This window comes from Lissotriton helveticus, chromosome 11 (genome assembly GCF_964261635.1).
Source record: "Lissotriton helveticus chromosome 11, aLisHel1.1, whole genome shotgun sequence".
Taxonomy (NCBI): domain Eukaryota; kingdom Metazoa; phylum Chordata; class Amphibia; order Caudata; family Salamandridae; genus Lissotriton; species Lissotriton helveticus.
The window spans coordinates 708,079,521-708,102,206 of NC_136072.1; the positions used below are offsets into that span (position 1 = coordinate 708,079,521).

At 45.4% G+C, this 22,686-nt stretch overlaps 1 protein-coding gene across 1 annotated transcript in view; it reads right to left on the bottom strand.

Moving 5' to 3' along the window:
• Positions 1-7,845: 7,845 nt before the first annotated feature.
• The window catches only part of LOC144791798 (guanylate-binding protein 1-like), a 246,677-nt gene continuing 231,836 nt past the window's right edge, over positions 7,846-22,686 (bottom strand). Inside the window, exon 11 of the mRNA XM_078666568.1 lies at positions 7,846-8,610. Coding sequence (XP_078522694.1) covers positions 8,485-8,610 — 126 coding nt within the window. The 3' untranslated portion in view covers positions 7,846-8,484. The remainder of the gene's footprint in view (positions 8,611-22,686) is intronic.

Genomic DNA, 22,686 nt, shown 5'->3' on the forward strand with positions numbered 1-22,686 from the left:
CCTGGACTACAGTGCGCATGGGCATCGACTCCATCCTCAGATTGTTTTTCGCCATTGTGGCAAAGATGGAGTGTAACACCGTGAGTGATGACCATGCTAAGAATAATTGTAAGTGCTGCAGCCGCTACAGGCGCCGGGGAGGAGGGCGGGCGATATGAATGTCAGCAGCCCTACATGCCAAGAACAGATGCATACTGGTAAGTAGCATATTCGGTTCGAGGCATGTGGGCTGCTGAATTCATATCTTGTGCATAGAATACATAGCAGTACCTCCATTAGCGGCGGCCGCCTGTGCCAGCTGCAGCAGTTTGAAAAAGTGTCTTTAGAACAGCCTGCCCTACAGCTGCCTGCTGTTTGGAGTGCACATCTACACAGTAGTGCTTTGTAAATGTGTGTGTGGTAGACCATGTGGCTGCTCTACATGTCTTCTAAAGGAATATTTCCAAGGAAAGCCATAGAGGCCCCCAACTTTCGCGTGGAGTGGGCCCGTGGGGGAACCGTTAATGTGCACTTGGCTTTATGATAGCAAATCTGAATGCACTTAACAATCCACCTGGCTATACCTGCTTTGGAAATGGGTTTGCCTTTGTGTTGTGGCGCAAAGGCAACAAACAGTTGTTTTGTTTTCCGAAAATCTTTGGTCCTATCTATGTAATACATCAGAGCTCTTTTGACGTCTAGTGTGTGGAGCATTCTCTCCGCCACTGACTCAGGATTTTGGAAGAACACAGGCAGTTCTATAGTCTGATTGATATGGAACTGTGAAACCACTTTAGGAAGAAACTTAGGGTTAGTGCGAAGTACCACCCTGTTGGAGTGAATCTGTATGAATGGCTCTTGGATAGTTAGTGCCTGGAGTTCACTAACGCGTCGCAGCGATGTGATCGCTATTAGGAAAGCCACTTTCCACGTCAAGAACTGAATCTCGCATGAGTGTAGAGGCTCAAAAGGCGGACCCATCAGTCTGGTGAGGACCACATTTAGGTTCCATTCAGGAGCTGGTGGGGTCCGGGGAGGAATAACTCGTTTGAGTCCCTCCAGAAAGGCTTTATTGGCAGGCACTCTAAAAAGTGAGAGATGCTGCCTGTTTTGCAGATAAGCTGCTATTGCGGACAAATGTATACGAATGGAAGCATATGCCAGATTGCATTTGTATAGGTGTAACAGATAACAAATGATGTTGTGAGTAGATGCGTCTAGCGGGTTGATGTTGTGGTTTGCACAATAAATGACAAACCGCTTCCATTTTGCCGCATAACATGCTCTGGTGGTGGGCTTCCTTGCCTCTTTAATGATATCCATACAGTCGGGAGGCAAGTTGAGGTAGCCAAATTCTAAGACCTGAGGAGCCAGATCGCCAAGTTGAGCTGTTGCGGATCTGGATGCTAAATGTCGCCATGGCTCTGGGTCAAAAGCCTGGGCGTGAGGTGCAGCCTTTGATGCGGTACCACGGATAGTTCTAGAAACGTGGTGTACCATGTTTGGCGTGCCCACGTGGGAGTGACCAGGATGAGTGTCATCGAGTGTTGCTTCAGCTTGCATGCTACCAGCGGTATTAGAGGTGCTGGGGGAAAAGCGTACGCAAATATGCCTGACCAGTTCATCCAGATCGCATTGCCCTGCGACTGTGGGTGTGGAAACCTGGCGGCAAAGCTTTGGCATTTTGCGTTTTCCTTTGTGGCGAACAGGTCGATCTCTGGATGACCCCACTGCTGGAAGTACGGGTGGAGTACTGATGGATATATCTCCCACTCGTGGATTTGGTGGCTGTAACTGCTGAGCAGGTCCGCCATCTAATTGTCTTTGCCCGGGAGGTGTTCCGCCATGAGGAAAATGTTCCTCTGAATGGCCCACTTCCACATGCTCTGAGCCAGATGAGACAACTGTGGAGAGTGTGTACCTCCCTGCTTCTGAATGTAGTACATGGCCGTCATGTTGTCCGTTCGGATCAACACGACCTTGTTGCACAGATGTACTTTGAATGCTTTCATCGCCATGAAGATAGCCATCAGTTCTAGAAGGTTGATGTGCATCTTCCTTTGCTGCGTTGTCCATAGTCCCTACACTGTGTAGTGGAGTACATGAGGTCCCCATCCCTGGAGAGATGCGTCCGTTGTCAGAATAATCTGTGGCACAGGCTCCTGGAACGGTCGGCCCTTGCAAAGGTTTTGTGGATTCCACCAATGCAGAGAGTTGTATGCACGACCGGTCACCAACACTAGGTCTTTCAAATGTCCGTGAGCCTGATTCCACTGACGTGCTAAGCACTCCTGAAGCGGACGCATATGTAGTCTCGCGTGCCATCATGCCTATAACTGCATGAACACTCGTGCCGGAAGCGAGCGTTGTGGTCTGAATTTTTGTATCAGCAATTGAATGCTGTCGATCCTCACTGAATTCCGCTGTGCTTTGGCTGCCAGAGTATCTATTGTCGCGCCCAGATACTGCCGTACGTGGGCGGGCTGAAGGTGGGACTTTGGATAATTCAGTGAAAACCCCAGATCGTGAAGAAGGTGAATGGTGTGGGACATGTGGGCGGCACACTGCTTGGACGACTTTGCTTGGATAAGCCAGTCGTCCAGATAAGGGTAGACGTGAACGTTCTGTCTCCATAGGTGTGCTGCCACTGTAGCCAGGTACTTTGTAAACACCCTGGGTGCTGTCGTCACTCCGAAAGGGAGGACCTTGAACTGATAATGCTGATTGTGAATGGTGAACCTGAGGTATTTTCTGTGTGACGGGTGTAGTGGAATATGGAAATATGCATCCTTCAGATCTAATGTTGCGAGGAAATCTCCCTGACTGAGTAACGGTAGAACCTGCTGCAATGTTAGCATGTGAAAGTGTTCTGATAGAATGTACTGGTTTAGGGGTCTGAGGTCCAGTATGGGTCTGAGGGACCCATCCTTTTTTGGGATCAAGAAGTACAGCGAGTACACTCCCTTACCTCTTTCTTCCACAGGCACGAGCTCTATTGCTCCTTTTTGCAGCATGACGACTACCTCCTGCTGCAATAAGTGCAAATGCTCCGTGGACATAGGATGGTGTCTTGGGGGTATGGTGGGTGGAGTGGATGTTAACTCCAGACAATAACCGTACTGGATAAGGTTCCTCACCCACCTGTCTGTAGTGATGGATTTCCAGACTGGCAGGAACTGTTGTAGTTTCCCCCCGACCGTGTGGTATGGTCGGTGGGCAGTGACAAGGCGTCACTGTTTGTTAGCGGCGGAGGACCGGGAGCTGTTGTTTCCACGACCTCTGCCCTTGGCGCTGTTCCCACGATAGCCACCTCTACTTTGTTTGGTGTAAGTGGTTTGCGCGCCTCCTTTACTGTACTGTGTTTGCTGGGACAGCTGGCCTCTGGAAACTCCTCTATTGTTTGAGCGACAAAAAGAACCACCCCGGAACTGCTGCGACTGTAGGGCCCCCATAGACTTTGCAGTCTCAGTGTCCTTTTTGATCTTTTCCAAGGTGGTGTCCACCTCAGGTCCAAATAAGTGATCAGGGTTTACAGGCTGATTCAGTATGGTGGTTTGTATCTCCGGCTTGAAACCGGAGATTCTCAGCCAGGCATGTCGCCGCAACATTACACTAGTGTTAATGGCTCTGGCCGCGGTGTCTGCTGCATCCAGTGCACACTTGATAGATGCATTTGATATAAGCTTCCCTTCCTGTATGAGCATCTCTGCTGCCTCCTTATATTCATCTGGCAAGTGTTGTAACAGGGTCTCAAGTGTATCGTAATGGGCCCTGTCATATCTGGCTAAGAGTGCCTGAGTGTTGGAGATGCGCCATATATTGGCCGCTTGAGCTGCCACCCTTTTCCCTGATGCTTCTAGCACTTTAGATTCTTTGTCAGGGGGAGGAGCATCACCCGTTGTTTGCGAGTTTGCCCTCTTCCGGGCATTGGAAACAACCAGAGAGTCCAACGGCAACTGCCCCTTGATATAGGTAGGGTCCCCAGGTGCGGGTTTGTACTTTTTCTCGATTCTGGGGTTTATCACCCTTGCCCTTGTGTTCTCTTTAAAAATGTCTCCAGCATGTTTTAAGACACCTTTCAGCATTGGCAGAGTCTTGACAGTTCTCTCTGAGGTGGAGAAGGTATCAAACAGAAAGTCCACTTCAATAGGGTCAGCATGGAGCTGGACATCATGATTTTTGGCTGCCCTTTCAATAAGTGCATTAAACGCCGCCGAGTCTTCAGTAGGCGAGGTTTTCCCAGCATACACATGACTGTCTGGGGCAGTTTGTGGATCTCCTGGGTCAGCAGCATATGCCCAGGGTTGATTGTAATCTTCAGGATCAGTGTCTATAGGATAACTGTACTCCTCATTGTCACTTTCCCCTGTCTCCACATCCGAGTAAGTGGGCGAGATAGGAGCAGTTTCTTGGCCATGTGGTGATATAGGTTCCACAAGAAGAGGTGATGTAGTAGAATCCTTCTTCTTTTTCAATGGAATTTTATATGACTCCATAAGCTGTTCAGGGGCGATCTTTCTTTGGTAGATTGAAAGTCTACCTTTGTCTGCGTTGATGAATTGCCTCGACTGCTCTTCAGGTGGAGGCTGTCGATGCTTTGTGACCACTTCCGCAGTTGTAGGCTTCGGCCCCGTGGATACCTTCTTGGGCGTCTCGACGGCCGCCTTAGGGGCGAAGGCCTTAGGTACCACTTTCGGCGGCAGCGTGAACTGTATGGGCGCCGACGATTTTTTAGGTGTACTGGCAAGCTTCGTTGGCGGAGTATTCTTCGGTCCGACAGTTGAAGCCTTCTCCTTAATGCGTTTGAGCGATTCCGACACCTGCTTCGAAAAGGAGGCGGAAGGCAGCCCCGACTCGACGGAGCCCTCTGAGCCACCGCCCGGCGTGGACTCGAGGGTCATACCGCTCTTAGCCTTGTGTGGCCGACTCGCAGGATCGAGAACCCTCTGAGCTCCGAGTCCTTTTTCTGTGTCGACGGCCTTCGGCGCCGATTTCTTCGGGTCGACGGCTTTGACCAGTTTTTTCGGTGCCGCAGTGTTCGGCTCGACACCCTTTAGCGACCTCACCGGGTCGATAACACTCTTCTGCTTTGTCGGCGCCGATAGTTCGGAGGACTTCGAGCCGATCAAACCAATACGCACTTTTGGTTTCGATTGTGCCTCCAGTGCTTTCGGTTGTGTAGACACCGATGCTTTCTCTTTTAGTTTCGATTGGTCGACCAGTGGCTCGCCATGAATGTCCGTAGCCGGGCCCTGAGGCGAGGCCGTAGAACGAATTGTACGATCTTGGGTAAGGCCATGTGGAGTTCCCTCGACCTGAGCCTTATCGAGTGTCTTGGTCTGGGCCCCCGTACCAACGGGTGGGTTCTGCTCTTCGCCTTAGCTATCTTCTCCGGCCCCAAAGGCCACATCGTCGTCTCCTACCTCGTCGACGACGTCTTCAATATCGACCACTTCGACATCAGCGTCGTAGTTGGAGTTGACCTCCGATGCAGGATCAGACTCCTGAACTTCCTGCTCGACTCCCTCATCGTCCTCGGTATCGAAAATGTTCACCGGGTCAGGTGCCGTCTCCTGGGCCTCCTTGCGCGCTGCGCGTCGAAGTCGAATCGTCTTCTTGGAGCGGAAACGAGAACAAGCCACACAGCTGGCTTCATCGTGATCCTGGAGACAGGAACTTGTTGCACACCGGGTGGACGTCGATATGAGGATATTTTGAGTTGCAAACGGGACTTCTCTTGAACGGGCTCCGTTCCATGATGGTTCGTCGATAAGGCCTCTGGCATCGACCGGGCCTTCAGTGCCGAAAAGCCACGCGGCTCTTCTGGAGGTTCGTCTCGGAAACCGAGCTGGAACAAGAACTGGGCACCGATCGCAAGACAATACCGACGATAACTAAAGGCCTTTTGGCCAAAAAGAAAGTTTGTTATAGATTCCAAACTTGAGTTAACAAATATGCATCCGAACCCAATGGCGGAAAAAAACAATCTGAGGATGGAGTCGATGCCCATGCGCACTGTAGTCCAGGGGAGGAGCCACCTATCTCGTGATACTTCGAAGACTCTTCCAGGACAACAATGTGCAATCATCCGGACCCAACACTAGGCGGCGATCTATGCACAAGATATGAATTCAGCAGCCCACATGCCTCGAACATTTAGCATTTCATTCCCTTGATGAGGAACCGGAGCCCATTTACAGAGGGGTATCATACTACGTTGTCGAAGACCTTTTATGGAAGAAGTGTATGTTTATCGTGAAGTTTATGTCAGCAGTGTATTCTTGTCATGTGTGAAGAACAAAATTACTCTTTTATCATATTTTTTGGCACAGCACCTTGATGTACAGTGAAGTAAAAGGAATGAGAGACGGAATGGCTAGGATGTTAAATCTCTAGTGTAAGGATATAAAGATGTGTGAATGAAGGGGCTTATTTAAAAACCCCTTGCGCCACCGGCGCGTCACTTTTCGTGGCACACCGGCATAGCATTTTGCCGCTCCATATATTCACAAGGCCATGAAAAGCCACCCTACATGGTTTTTCCTGTCCTCATATATACGGCCCCTTTACACGTTACACTTTGCATGAAAGGGGCATTCCATAGGTGTTGCAGTGGGTGTTCCTACACAACACCCATGGAACCTGACACATTTCCAGATTTACAAGAAATGGTAAAGTGGAAATGCGTCTGAATGCTACCCCTTCCCAGAGGAGGCGTAGAGAGGCGCAATGAGGAGAAATGTATTCATTTCTCTTCGTTTTACTCCTCATTCTATGCATGCTGCATTCTGCAGCACACATAAAACGAGGAAATCACCTTTTGTGATTTTTTATGTGTAGGTAGGTATCCCTTCCAGCACATAAACAATCATTAAAAAAATTACATTCTGCAACTTCTAGGTGTGCTAATGCAGCACTCATAGAAGTTGAAAAACGCCATTTCAGATTGTGTATGTGCAGGAATGGACACCTTCCTGCACATAAACAATCGTCCCCATGATGCAGGCATCTTTGCACCATGGTGCGCTGGTGGTTGTGTCGGCGCATGGCAGTCAATTGTGAATCAGCGCAGGGGAGAACAAAGGGATCTGTCATACCGTTGTAGATATGATGCATCCCTGTGCTTCGGAATTAACGCAGCGTGGCGCAGCCAAATGGCTTATGGCACGTGCTGCGTTAATTCTTTTTAAGACCCGTAGTGTTTAGGTGTTGTATATGTATTGCGGGTTGCATGAATTCTGTCAGTGGAATGGTGGTATTTCTACAAAACAAATTGGATATTGGTAATGTACATGTACAACAAAATATGGATCTTGGTAAAGTACATATTAAGTATAGTAAGGTTTATAGAATGCAGAGGGCCTCAAGTGATGTCAGTGGTAAATGAGTACCCCCCGCCCCCTCCCCGGGTATGATTAGCTTGATGTGGGAGGCCATTGGACAGCACTGAAAATGGAAGGACCTCCTCCTGCCTCAGGAGGAAGAGCGACTGCAGGAGATCCTAATAGCTAGGATCCCATCCCAATAACGAGCGCCGGTTTCTGCTCCCTAGGTCAAACAATAGAAAGTAAAAATATCCTTGGAGTGTGGTGTAGGGTGGCGTGCAATTGAATTGTGCCAGTTTTTCGCTGTAATAATGCTAGATGCAATTTTACTCTTTCAATAATTTACTGTCCATTTCCCCATATTAACTTGACAGTACACGTGCTTTATGTAGCAGAGAAAGACCAAGCCTCTCAGATGTGTCAAGTTCCAGTTTTTTATCTGGCAGTTTAAATGTTGTATTTAGGACAACATGTATAGTTTGTCAACGATGTATCCATTGCATCCACAGCTAGTCATTAAAAGAAGATAATGGACTGATAATTAGATAAATGACTGCGCTTTATTGGCATGCACAAACATTTTTTGTTGCAGTCTCCTGTTGACTAAAGCTGAGAAATACTCAAGAGTTCAGATGTTCTAGGAGCTGAGAGTTGAAAATTAACACAGTTTTTGACAGATACCTCTCAAAAATCCTCACCGTGGTACACAGGAGCATGACTCACTTGACCGAGTTTTAACAATAACTCGTTGCTTTTTAAGGTTGCTGTGAAATCTCCTGGTGATGAATGGTTGCTCACATGTGTTACTTTACTGACACTGAGCTGAAGTAAATGTTTATGAAGAATTCTCAACTGAAGACTGCGCTGAGCCGAAGCCAGGAATTTGTCCCCTTTGAACTGTGCTTGTGTTTGCACATCTTCCTTAGGTGCCATCGACTCGATGATTTGGTTGTTGATTTTTGATTATTGTCTCACAAAGAGAAACCTTGAGCCAAGAACTGCATTAAAGCGTGAACCCACAAGACATCAGTGATTCTGTTTCACTGCCAGAAGATACAGGTGGTGCCTTTCTAGTTTGAAATGAGAAGTCTAGGCCTCCATGCAGCTCAATCTCTTTTAGAGTGTAACACATCTAAATCTGCAAAACTCTGCCATTTGGTACATGCAGCTCAACCTCTTTTTATTGTATAACACAGCGACGCTTAGGTTTGGAAGCCTCAGCTATCTGGTGCTGGAGTCTTTGGATCTGTTCCTGCATTTCTTTATGTTGCCTCTCTGCTCCCTCCTGAATCAGCAGTGCTTGTTCCTGTGGAATAAATGAGACAACGTGAGACAGCGGCAGCTTCTAGAAATACTCTGGAGTATACATTTGTAGTCACATCCACAAAACAAACATAAGAGACACCTGAAAAACAGCCAGTCAACAAGATCTTACCTGTTCATATCGCATAAACATTTAAATAATACCTAATCTTAAAATACATGGCAATGGTTGCTTATACTACTTTGTACAAAATGGCACACACATATATACCGGTATTGCCTCCAATGTACTGTGCTGAATAAAGCTCTCAAAAAAGAAAGGCTGATATTGTAAATACTGCTGCTGACCATTTGTATGGTTAATACTTTGGCAAAGCCACAATCTAGAGAGAGAAAATCAGGTTCTACTAAACTGCTTTCTCCTCCTTGTATGGCTAGCAGCTTTAGCTGTTTCCCAGTCTTTTGTAAAGAGGATACAAAATCATAATATGCAACATAGAGGTACTTTGGGTCAGCCTCCTTCAGCCACTGCTCATTCACAGTTTTGTTCATTCTAAAAGACAGCATCCTGAGTTTGAAATCAGATGAACCCCCTTCAGTCCTTAGATTTTATGGCAGTGTCCGTCAACCTTTGGATCAGTCCATAGTACAGCCGCAGGATAACTGAACTGCTAATGATGAGGCTGGAAGACGTTTAGCCTTATTACTTTCCACTCCACATTTGCAAGAGGAGAGGCAAAGGAGTCCATCTGCAGGCACTGCACTCTCCCACAAGTCTTGTAGGTCGCAAGCAAACAATGGCACGGCTGGTTTATAAAAGGGCTAATCCTATTTAGCTTGGGAATTTGGGTTTCTTATAATATCACATAAAAAGGGACTGTCAATTGCACTCCCATATTTATCTTTTTTTCCCAGGCATTTTGGCCGCTGCAGACGTGTGTTCTCCTCAAGAATACGGGACCAATCACATGTTCTATGACAAGCTCCCTTGGCAAACCTCCCCATTGTTTTTTTTATTAACCCTGTTGTTCTGAGAATTAACCTCTGTATATTAGATAAAGCTGTACTCCCAGCTGCTACACATGAGAGACTGCTCGCTGCCAAACACTCTACAGGTGTTCTCCATCTCATGGTAGCTGTAGTAAGCGCTATGTAAATACATTCATTGAGGGGGGTTTAGGATGATGGAGAACTAAGAGTTTGCCACCTAGAGCAACGTGAGGTATACGGGTGTCTTGCTGCAAGGTATACAGTGCGTGACATGCTGAGATGGCCACAGCAGCTGCTGTTGGCTGCAATTGCAGAGCGAATGTGTTGTCAGTCAACAAATCAATACTGCTTCTGCACCAAAGGAATCTGGGACTGGGGGTGTATAAAACCACCAGCCACTGCATGCCAGTGGCATGACAAAACCTTAGGGCCCTCCCCTGCAAGGAATGGTGAGCCCCCGTCAACTATGCCCATACCATCGCAGGAACCAACCACCCTGTAGAATTACTTCTCCAGTATTAGGGGTGTCTTTCATAGATTCACATGCCTGAATCATTCCCCGTCGTCGGAGTGGGAGTCCCACGGTACATAAAAAAGCAATATAATGCCATAAATATGTAGTAATACCAATAGAAATGAACCAGGAAGTAAAACAGCCAATGGTACAGTAGGCAAAAAACTTCCACATCTATGACTCTCATAGTCATTATGTATAGTCCAAACTGCAGCCAATCAGGCGCCAGCACCCACCAGAATGTTCTCCCCAGAGGCTCAGGCTCTCAGATTTTCTACCGCACGTCGTGTGAAGGGAGTCTCCCTGAGCTCTGCTCAGTTTCTTACTTCTAACTTCATTTGTGTCTTTACTTCAGGATGTCTTCAAAGAAATCTCTCTTTAGAGCCTGTGACTGCTGTGGTAAGCTTCGGCTTTTTGAAAAGGATCCACATAAAAAGTGTATCTATTGTCTCTACCCAGATCACCAGGCCTCGGACTGTAAGATCTGCAGAACCATGCCTCAAAAGACTCTCAGGGATAGAGAGGGTCGTTTACTGCTTTGGTTGAAGAGGCTAAAGGATTCTTCTAATCCTGTTTCTGAGGTAGGAAGTGTCACCTCTGGTTCTACTTCAGCCTCCAGGAAGAGGCCTGCGCCTGAGGGAATGTCATCGCCCAAGGCTAAACTGCCTAAAAAACAACCACCTGCTAAAGGACTGGATCAGCCTTCTACTTCTCAGGCTGTCCCCACATCCAAGGGCATGGAAGGCGCTTCTGCTTCCAAAAAGGGGAAAAACCTCAAGTTTCCCCTATCTTCTGAGAGGATTTTACCACAGACTTCATCTCCGCCTCCTGTGATGTCCTCTTCAGCTTCCTCGTCGACGAGATCGACGACTTCAGTGACATCTACGGTAACATTTTCATCTCCTAAACCTGGTATGGTTATGTCATCGTCTACGGCGTCTCCAACAATGGTTTTTGTTTCTGTGAGGCCTGTTTCGTCGACGTCCGTCGTCGACGCCTCGTGGTCGACACCTCTAAAGGCCTTACCGCCGACGAAAAAGGCTCCGTCGACGAGCTCGTCGTCAGGCTCTACGCCGTCGACGAAAATAACACCGTCGACGAAGAGTGACTCGTCGACGAAGACGGTCCCGTCGACGAAGAGTGTCCCGTCGACGAAGGGTGTCCCGTCGACGAAGAGTGTCCCGTCGACGAAGAGTGTCCCGTCGACGAAGAGTGTCCCGTCGACGAAGAGTGTCCCGTCGACGAAGGGGGTCCCGTCGACGAAGAGTGTCCCGTCGACGAAGACTGTCCCGTCGACGACGAGTGTTCTGTCGATGAAGGGTGTCCCGTCGACGACGAGTGTCCCGTCGACGACGAGTGTTCCGTTGGCGAAAGGTGTCCCGTCGACGAGAGGTGATCCGTCGACGACAAAACCTTCGGGAGTTAACCCTCCGACGACGCCGCAGTTGTCATCATGCACGGCGCTACAAGTGTGGTCTCCGTCGACGGTGTTTTTAACACCACGGCAAGCAGCAGAACAACTGCGCAACACTGCAATGAGGCTTTCACCCCTTCGTATTTCACCTCATAAGGTGTCCTCTGAAGTGCCAGACCAACTTCTGGATTCTGACAGTGACAATGAGATGGTCCAGAATACTTTTGGGCAAGCCACTAGTCCATCGGAGTTACATATTAAACTTCAAGATGAAGAGGATGATGATTCTCACTCTCCTGTTGAGGTATCGATGCCTGTGAGTACCCCTGTTGCTCAAGTGCCTTTGGATTTAATATCCAATTTACAATTTATGCTGGATGACTACTATCGGAGGTTCCCACCATCGGAATCGGCAGGTTCTGGACAGGCAACTCCAACTTCGGAAACGCCTCCACCTGTGCCCCCATCGGTGTGTCCACCTTCACACCCACAACCTGCTCACGAAGAAGACCCGCAATCCTCGGAGGATGACGACCAGCGGGAAGAAGGAGAAGTGGATGATTTATCGGAGTGGGAGGACTATCAGGTACAATCTCCTTCAACATCTCCTCAGACTGCGTCGGCCTCCCCTCCGGTGGATGTGGCGAACTTTCACTTGTTGATGGAGCGTGCAACCGCACGTTTTCATATGAAGATGGAGCATACGCAACAAGAATGTTTCCTTTACGATTTCAAGGATCAGCCCAGACGACAAATTAGGACAATACCCATCGTGGAATTCATCTGGAAGGAAGGTGTTAAGGTGATGTCAACGCCGGCTTCCATTCCTCCAGTCTTGCCAAGAATTGATAAGAAATATAAAGCTCCCGACAAGACGCCTGCATGTCTTCTTGGACAGGCAAAACTTGACTCTGTAATTGTCCAGGCGGCTCAGAAAAGAGCCAGAAATCCGTCCTCTGCGGTTACGGCGCCGCCGGATAGAGATGGCAGACGCCTAGACTCAATCGGAAAACGAGTTTCCACCATGGCTGCAACGACTGTCCGTGCTGCCAACGCATTGGCCATCTTAGGTCGGTACGACCGTCAAATGTGGTCTGACATCTCACCATTTATCGATCTCCTCCCTGAGCCATCCAAGGCTGAAGCACTCCAAATTCTCCACGAAGGTCAAAGGACCTCTGAAGAGATAATCGATTCAGCTGTTGATGTTGCATCTACAGGATTTCGCCAATTAGCAGGAGCTGCGGTTCTGCGTAGACAGGGGTGGTTACGTTCCACTGCTTTCAGACAAGAAGTCCAAAACCGAGTTCTAGACATGCCATTTGATGGCGAATATTTATTCGGCCCCAAGGTAGAGGAGGCTTTACAGACTATCAAAAAGGATACCGAAACAGCCAGATCCTTAGGCACTCTACAATTCCACAAGCCGCCCTTTCGAGGAGCGAGAGGACGAGGAACGTCCTTCAATAGAGGTGGATACCAGCAACAACATCAACAATCCTCATACCGTCAGGGTAATCAGCGTTACCAATCTCAGCGCTACCAGTCTTATGGGCAGAAAAGATCTCAATACACCCCAAACAGGGGTAAGGCTACCTACCGCGGCAAGGACAAGCGACAATGAAATTTTTCACCTGCCACCACCGTCTTTCCACCCACTCAAAAAACTTGGCGGAAGAATATCCAAATTTTACTCCAATTGGCAGTCGATAACAACGGACAAATGGGTCCTGGATATTGTGGCCAGGGGCCATGCCCTAGAATTCGAAAAATTCCCCCCAAATGTACCGCCAAAAGGCCCGCCTCCAGCTCACCTGAAGGAGCTGCTTACCCAAATCAAAATGATGATACAAAAAGGAGCGATCGAGAGCGTTCCTCAGAGGATGAGAGGTCTAGGATTCTACTCCAGGTTCTTCCTGATCAGAAAGAAGAACGGGGAGTGGCGCCCGATCCTCGATCTTCGCGCCTTAAACAAATATCTAAGGAAATTGACATTCCGAATGCTATCTCTTCAAGAAATTTTGCATCTTCTAACAGCAGGAGATTGCATGGTCACCCTAGACCTCCAGGATGCATATTTCCACATCCCCATCCTACCTCGCCACAGGAAATTCCTTCGCTTCAGGGTGGCTGGCAGGAACTACCAGTTCAAAGTCCTTCCCTTTGGACTACGGTCAGCTCCAAGAGTTTTTACGAAAGTTTTAGCTCCAGTAGCTGCGCACCTCCGGCTGGAGGGAATACAAATTTTCCCATATCTGGACGATTGCCTTATAAAGGCCAATTCTCATGGAACCGTTCAACGTCACCTTCAACAGTGTCTCCACCTGTTTCAATCTCTAGGCCTGACAATAAATTTCACCAAATCCCAAATGCAATCGTCTCAAAGAATAGCATTCTTAGGAGCGATGTTGGACACTCACAAATGCAAAGCTTTCGTCTCCAAGGAGAGACAAATAAAAATAAGTCGGCTAGCACAAGATCTCATGCAAAGAAAGTCAGTTTCTGTCCGACTATACAAATCCTTTCTAGGGATGGCATCGGCTTGTATTCCATTACTTCCAAATTGCCGACTTCAAATGAGGCCGCTTCAGGAGGAACTAATCTTGCAGTGGCAACAGGTTTCAGGCACTTTCGAGGACCTCATTCAAATCACACCACTCATGAAGGAGTCTCTTCTTTGGTGGACACAGAGGTGTCATCTGAGTCAGGGTCATGCGTTCCTTCAAGAAACACCAAGTCTCACCATCACTACAGATGCATCCCTCGAGGGCTGGGGGGCTCATCTACAAGGCCTCACGATCAGCGGCAAATGGACTGCGCAACAAAAACTATGGCACATCAATCGTTTGGAACTGAGAGCCATCTTTCTTGCCCTCAAGGCGTTTTGTGCCATCATTCAGAACACCAATGTGTTGATAAGAACAGACAACACAACAAGTATGCACTACGTCAACAAACAGGGGGGAACTCGATCTCTTCTCCTGTCTCAAGAGGCGCAGGAATTATGGACATGGGCTCTTCACCACAATGTACAGTTACATGCGGTGCATGTTCCGGGAACGGAAAACGTCCTTGCGGACGCGCTCAGCAGGACAACGATCACCACCCACGAATGGGAGCTTCACCAGGAAACAGTGGACCACATCTTTCATCAGTGGGGTTGGCCAGACCTGGATCTATTTGCGACGAGTACCAACAGCAAATGCCTGCGCTTCGCCAGCTGGCACCCCCACAAGAATTCTCTGGGGAATGCGTTCTCCATCGATTGGTCCCTGACGTTTGCGTACGCTTTCCCACCGATTCCGTTAGTCCCCAAGGTTCTGCGGAAGATGAAGAAGGAACCTTGCCGACTGATCCTGATTGCGCCCAGATGGCCGCGCCAGTATTGGTTTACGGAGCTCCTCCTACTATCAGAGAGCAAGCCAATTCAGTTACATCCAATCCCGAACTTGCTCAGTGTTCAGGAAGGTCAAGTCTTCCATCCGGACCCAGCATCGCTGAGATTAGCCGCTTGGCTCCTGAACACCATGAGTTTGCACACCTGAACATCCCGGCAGACTGTAAAGAGGTGTTGGCCAAAGCTAGAGCACCCGCTACCATCAAAACATATAGTCTGAAATGGAAACGCTTCTGTATCTGGTGCCGTTCAGCAGGCGTTCACCCTTTTTTAGCAAAGCCTGAGGAAATTCTTCCTTTTTTCTTGCAGTTAGCACGAACAGGTCTGTCCCATGCTACTTTAAAAGTATTTCTGGCTGCAATATCCAGATATCGACAGGATGGGTCCAATTCTCTGTACTCAGCAAGAATTATCCAACAGTTCTTTAAAGGCCTCTTTAGAATGTTCCCTCCTGTACGTCGTCCACCTCCTTTGTGGCATCTGAATGTGGTCCTGGGTCAACTCATGCGTCACCCATTTGAGCCCATCCATAGAGCTGACTTGAAGTATCTTTCGTGGAAGGTATCACTGCTTTTAGCCTTAACATCCGCCAAGAGAGTTAGTGATATCCAAGCTTTCACTGTACATCATCCTTTCCTTCAATTCACAAGCGATTCTGTCATACTTCGCACAAATCCCAAATACATTCCTAAGGTACCTTCGGATTTCCATCTGAACGAACCTGTTGTTCTTAAATCGTTTTTTCCAGACCCGCAAAGTCCTGCGGAAAGAGCTTTACACTCGCTTGACATTAGAAGATGTCTTAAATTCTATCTACAAAGAACGTCTACTGTACGCACCTCTGACCAGTTGTTCATTACCTACGGTGCGATTCGTAAGGGGCAGGCAGTATCTAAACAGACTATTGCAAGATGGATATCTGCTGCCATTGCCTTTTGCCATGCACAGGCTGGGAGACCTTTACCATCTGCGCCCAGAGCGCACTCTACAAGAGCAGTCTCCTCATCTACGGCCTTATTTGCTGGAGTCCCTCTTCAGCAGATCTGCAAAGCGGCTACTTGGGCGAGTCGCCATACCTTTACCAGACATTACTGTCTAGAGTCCATCAGCGAGGCTGATACTTCTGTGGGTCGAGCTGTTCTGCGGAATCTGTTTCATTAAGGTGAGCCTCTGTTTCCCACCTCCTTGTTTTCTGCTGTCAGACGCTTCTTATATTATGTTTTCACATATTTCCATGATTGCATTGTGTTATGCTTTATACGATATGTATATATTCACTCTGCATGGTTATTTGCATTACTAGCTGACAAGCTGGGTGTTATGAGCGTCTGTTCAGCAAAGATATGTACTGCTAGCTACTCTGATTCAGGCATGTGAATCTATGAAAGACACCCCTAATACTGGAGAAGAACAATAGTTACTTACCTGTAATCTGTGGTTCTCCAGTATTGGTGTCTTTCATAGATTCACATGCAACCCGCCCACCTCCCCTCAGAGGCTTTTTAGGCTATTATGGTTTACCTTCACTCCTTGCGAGAAAATCTGAGAGCCTGAGCCTCTGGGGAGAACATTCTGGTGGGTGCTGGCGCCTGATTGGCTGCAGTTTGGACTATACATAATGACTATGAGAGTCATAGATGTGGAAGTTTTTTGCCTACTGTACCATTGGCTGTTTTACTTCCTGGTTCATTTCTATTGGTATTACTACATATTTATGGCATTATATTGCTTTTTTATGTACCGTGGGACTCCCACTCCGACGACGGGGAATGATTCAGGCATGTGAATCTATGAAAGACACCAATACTGGAGAACCACAGATTACAGGTAAGTAACTATTGTTCTTCACCTTTGCCGCCTGCATCCACATTACATCAGTACAATTTTCCCTGATACATTTAGTGTTAAAGGAAAAAAGAAATTATTGAGGGCTCTGCCAAAGCTACATACATACAGTGAGAAATTGGGTTATTGGTTGAGGCGGGTGTGAGCACTTCACATGCAACAGTCGCAATTCTTGTCAGAGTGAAACACCAAAGTCACTACATTAACCTGTGCTTAACCTTATGGTAGCTTGGCGCAAAAACAGTCAGGCTTAACTTAGAGGCAATGTGTGAAGTATTTATGGAGCACACAAACAGTAATGAAGTGAAAACATCACACAAGAAAAATCCCACACCAATTTAGAAAACATTGAGTAAAATCTAACAAATTATTTGAGACTTAAATGACAGAAATCCAATCAATAGAGCGGGAGATGTGTAATTTAAGGATTTCGGGTAAGTATAGCGCCTAAAACCACAGAACGCTACTCGCGGACATCTGCTCGTTGAGACTGAGAGAAAGTCACAGGGACCAGGTTAAACCAGCTGAAAAACAGACCTTCTAAAGTCCAGTGTGAAGAGTTCCCTTTGCGAAGAAAGAGGCTGCGAGCAGCAGGGAGAGTGTCGCAGACGGTTGTCACTGTAATGCAAAGGTCAGGACGGGCATTGCAAATGATTGTTGCTATGCATGAAGATACTGTTGGATGATGTGGATGGTTGGTGGTGGATTTTCGCATTGGCTGTCACTGTGAACTCTTGATACTGTAGCACATAATTAAAATCTTGTGTTACCGGTCCTCGCTGGAGGTCGCTGTACCACGAAGATTTGGGTTCACTGGAACTTTGCACTGCCAGTCAGCGTGGGCATCAATATCTTGGTGCAAATGGGCCCGTTTTAGGTTTGGAACAGTCCAAAACTCTAGAGTGTCTACTTTTCTGCAAGGAGGAGCTAAAATGATGCCGCACCAAGGGTCCAGGACCTAGGATGAACCTCTTGGGGATCAGGAACTACCTCCAGCAGTGGCCAGAAGGGCTCAGGTAAGTCCAGTTTCATGTCCAATGCAGGAGGTTCAGCTGGACAGTTGCTGGGAGGCCACTGGAGCTTGTTAAAAAATTATTTTGCAATACACCCGATAAAGAAATACCTACTACTAAAAACATGAGTAATCTTACTATACAAGAACTTAAAGAGACGCAGCTCCTGTTATCTCTAACAGAAACAGAAGAGGACCCTGCTACACTGGCCAAAATTATGGAAGATCTAGAAGTCGAACGCTATATGACAGAAAGCAGTGGTCTCAAAACAAGCTCTAAATGGACACCAAGGTTAACACAAGGAAATGTTATTGATGTATTCTTTAAGGCTGTCCGTCAGGATATAGATCAAGAACTAGAACATAAACGTTCGAGCTACTTGCATCCTAGAGAGGATAATTTAACACCAAGAGAAAGGAAAGCCCTCAATGAACTTTTGAATAATAAGGAAATAATAATTCGAAGAGCAGACAAAGGAGGCAACCTGGTATTACAGAATAGTATTGACTATAAAAGTGAAGTTCTATCACAATTAAACGACAAACGCTATTATACAAGATTAGAGTCCAACCCAATGAAGACCCTAGTAGAAACGGTAAACACTAAAGTGAGGGAATGGTATGATTTATCACTGATCAATCATGACGAATACCTGTACCTACAAACTACATTTCCAAGATCACCGTGTTTGTATACCTTGCCAAAGGTCCATAAATGCCGAGACAAGCCCCCAGGAAGACCGATAGTCTCGGGCATTGGTGGACCAACTGAACACCTGTCCGAATACATTGATACATTTCTTAGGGATTTTGTACAGAACTTACCATCCTTTGTTATGGACACGAAATATATACTTAATATATTGAATTACATTACTTGGGAAGATGGGATGATTTTAGCTACACTTGATGTAGTCTCCCTTTATTCTAATATTGATCACACTTTAGGAATCAATGCTCTTGACTTCTTTCTTAGCAAGCGAGCTGCTGAATTTTATGACCATTCACAAATGTTGTTACAAATGACTGAACTTGTATTGAAAAATAACGTGTTTTTGTTTGATGGTGCGTGGTACCGCCAAGAACTTGGGACAGCGATGGGAGCCAAATTTGCTCCGTCTTTTGCCAACCTATTTATGGGCTGGTACGAGGCGGAGCGAATTTGGAGACCCAGTAACAGAGATTGGATTCAGTATATCCACTACTGGGGTCGTTTCATCGACGACTGTCTGCTTATCTGGACAGGATCGGTTGAACAATTACATGGATTTTTTGATTACTTAAATGATAATGTGTATAATCTACGGTTTACAACGCAGTATGATTATAACATGATTACATTTCTTGATGTTGAGCTATTTGTGCAATCAGGCAAACTTAATAGTAGAATGTACAGGAAACCTACAAGCTGTAACTCAGTATTACATGCTAAAAGCTGCCACCCAACGAATCAGATAAAATCTATTCCGTATGGGGAGATGGTGAGAGCCAGGCGAAATTGCTCCCTAAATCATGACTTCCAAGAGAACCTATCAGATATATCCATGAGATTTGAAAAGAGAGGATATGACAAGAAAACTATAGACACAGCCTTTAACAGAGCAAAGAAACTAAGGCGTACAAATACTCTTAAGGAAAAACCTAAGAAGTTGGATAAAGATGGTGATACTAAGGTTAGAATGATCACCAATTACAGTACAGAAAGTAATAAATTATACTCTATTCTGCGCAGACATTGGAATCTACTTAAACTTGATCAAGACATTTCCCCTTTTGTTACTCATTACCCTTCCCTAACTTTTAGGAAAGGTCTAACTCTCTCTAATCTACTTAGCCCTAGCTACCCGACCAAACCTGTAAATAAGGACTGGCTGTCAAAATTTAAAGGTTTCTACAAATGTGGTAGATGTTCTTCATGTAGATGGGCAAAGAAAAAAGTAGTGAGCTTCCATTACAATGGCACAGGAGAGTATACTATTGAGACTTTCATTAATTGCGACACAACTTTTGTGGTCTATGCGATTGTGTGTAGCTGTGGTAAGATCTACATCGGTAGCACCAAGAGAAGACTAAGGGATAGAATGGCAGAACACTTTAGAGCCATTGTACAAGGTGACACTAGGTATCCAACCGCAGCACATCTGATTAGGTATTATCAAGATAGGAAGAAACATACATTCACTTATCATGGTATTGACCACTTAGATACAGACCCGAGAGGTGGCAATAGAATACTGAGACTCAGAAGGTTGGAAGTTACTTGGCTCATTAAACTTAAAGCAGTAGAAATGGGGTTAAATGTGGATCATGAATTTGAATATTTTTTAGGCAATTAAATCTCAGTAGCCTGATCAAGCACGATAGCTCTAGTCATCTAGTATATACTTTACGGCTTGCATATGTTCTTTCTGCTTTTCAATATGATAAGATGTAGTAATTCTTGATGCCCGCACTTTTGTAATCATGATTACTTAATTGTACTCCAGATATGAATTAGAGAAATGATGTACTGTACAATTGTATGACTCTATGCGAATATGAGCACCACTGTTAATTTATTTTGAGTTGAAAATATAAGTACAATTGAATATGAGAATTTATAGTTGAGATACAGTATATTTCTTTTATGTTTTTCCTGTAAGAATTATGTCTTGATCGTAAAACCTTGAGACAGTGAGACAAGACTTAATAACAGTCAGATGTGATTTTAATCTTTCAAAGTTCGTTATGTATTGTGATATGATATTTTGAATACATATTCAAGCCGTTATATTTACATTGGAAATGTTGGTACTAAGTATTGTATTTTGCAATCTATTATCTTTACCTCCAATGCATAGTTCTGGTGTCTCTATAGACTATTATTTCGGGCTGGCGCTATGGTGGGAGAGCGGAGTGAAGTACTGGTGCCACCACTCACCGGTAGACCGAATAAATATTAGGATAATAACATGTTGCCTAAAAGCGAGCGTGAATTATAAAACGGGTAAAACATTTCAAATCGAGTCAGGACATAACAATATGAGAATACGAGACCATTTCAAGATGGCGACTGATAACACTATTGGAAATCTGAGTAGTAGTTAGAAGTATATTAACAGAAGAATAGCTACGGTAATATATTACACGTTCTGTTATGAGAACGTTGAACTTGTTAAACATTTATTAATGAATTACTATTTTCTCGCCGAAAATCTCTTTCCTTCATTTACACGTAATAATTTCATAAGTGACAAAAAATACATTTAATACGGGAGATTAAAGATATACATAGTTTATAATATCGATAAAAATAGTTAAATCTAGCAGATTTAAGCTTAGAAAATTACGCATCTATACTTTATCAAAATGGCGCCTAAAAACCTTCTTACACTATAAAGGAGACTAATCAAGATGGCGCCTAAGTAGGACGCAGACACGGAGAGACGCGATCCGAGGTTCTCAGTGACTTCGAAACCGGTGAGTGTAGTACCAACAAACAGAAGTTAGTTATCTTTGAACGTGACTATTAGCTTAAACTTTCACTGAGCTTACACTGGACAATTCGTTCTTCATTTATTTACAGATACTTGAGATATTCGTATTGAGCTACTTACCGGCGAGAATCTGGGGATTATCTCTAACTTGCAGAGGTAAGGTTGTCTCCATCTAAAAACTAAAGGCAACTGAAGTGTATTACTTAAGGTAGTGACCAAAATAACCCCATATAGCGGTCTGAATAAATAATTATTTTTACAGATATTGATACTAAATATGAAAATTGGATACTGACAACCTAAATGAAGTTTATACATGGAAGCCTAAGCCAGAAACTATAACGTTTTATAATATTGGACGTTACTCATATTTGATAAGGTAAGAATGTCCTGACCATTCGGAGTCGATCATAGTAAGGTAACAAGGATTAGAATACAAAATATTTGAGATTGAATACGTATGCACTGATTCTTTCAGATACGTTAACATTAAAGACTGAGCTATACTTATGAAGTGGATTAACTGATGCTACCGATGAGGGAAGGCATAGGTATGTAGCCTCGCTGTCTAGCCATGACGCCAAACTGGAATTTCTACTATAATTTTACGTTTTCTTTCTTTTACTCTATATCTTGTAGTAATAAATGATAAACCCTCCATTTATTTATAATTAGATACACGGGGTGCCTTCAGCTTATAAACTTGGTGGTGAGCAAACAATTCTATATAATAACTTTACTCTAGACACAACTATAACAGTTATTTAACATTCTTGAATACGAATGTGAAAATGTCATATTCTGACATTAACTGGTTTACTTATTATTATTATAATTTGTTTGGGTTGCAGCCCTGAGGAAGTCGTAGGTCTGATCAGACCAGACGAAACGTGCGTTGGCTGCTGTAGTGTTGAAAATAAAACGAGGACTGTTTCAATGAAGATTCAATTGTGACAAGAATCAAGAAATAAATAAACTGAACACTAATACTGGACTTTTGAGTGCTCGATGATTATAGTGTCTATGTTGAGCTATCCTTTAGCTTATTGATCTAGTCGTGGTAACCGATTAGCCATCATTTGGAGCACCATTGTTACTTTGTACTATTACCCTTTACTTAGCTGTGCGCTCAATGAAAACAGTTACCTATTAGTCTTATAATCCACCAATTTAGAAAACATTGAGTAAAATCTAACAAATTATTTGAGACTTAAATGACAAAAATCCAATCAATAGAGCGGGAGATGTGTAATTTTAAGGATTTCGGGTAAGTATAGCGCCTAAAACCACAGAACGCTACTCGCGGACATCTGCTCGTTGAGACTGAGAGAAAGTCACAGGGACCAGGTTAAACCAGCTGAAAAACAGACCTTCTAAAGTCCAGTGTGAAGAGTTCCCTTTGCGAAGAAAGAGGCTGCGAGCAGCAGGGAGAGTGTCGCAGACGGTTGTCACTGTAATGCAAAGGTCAGGA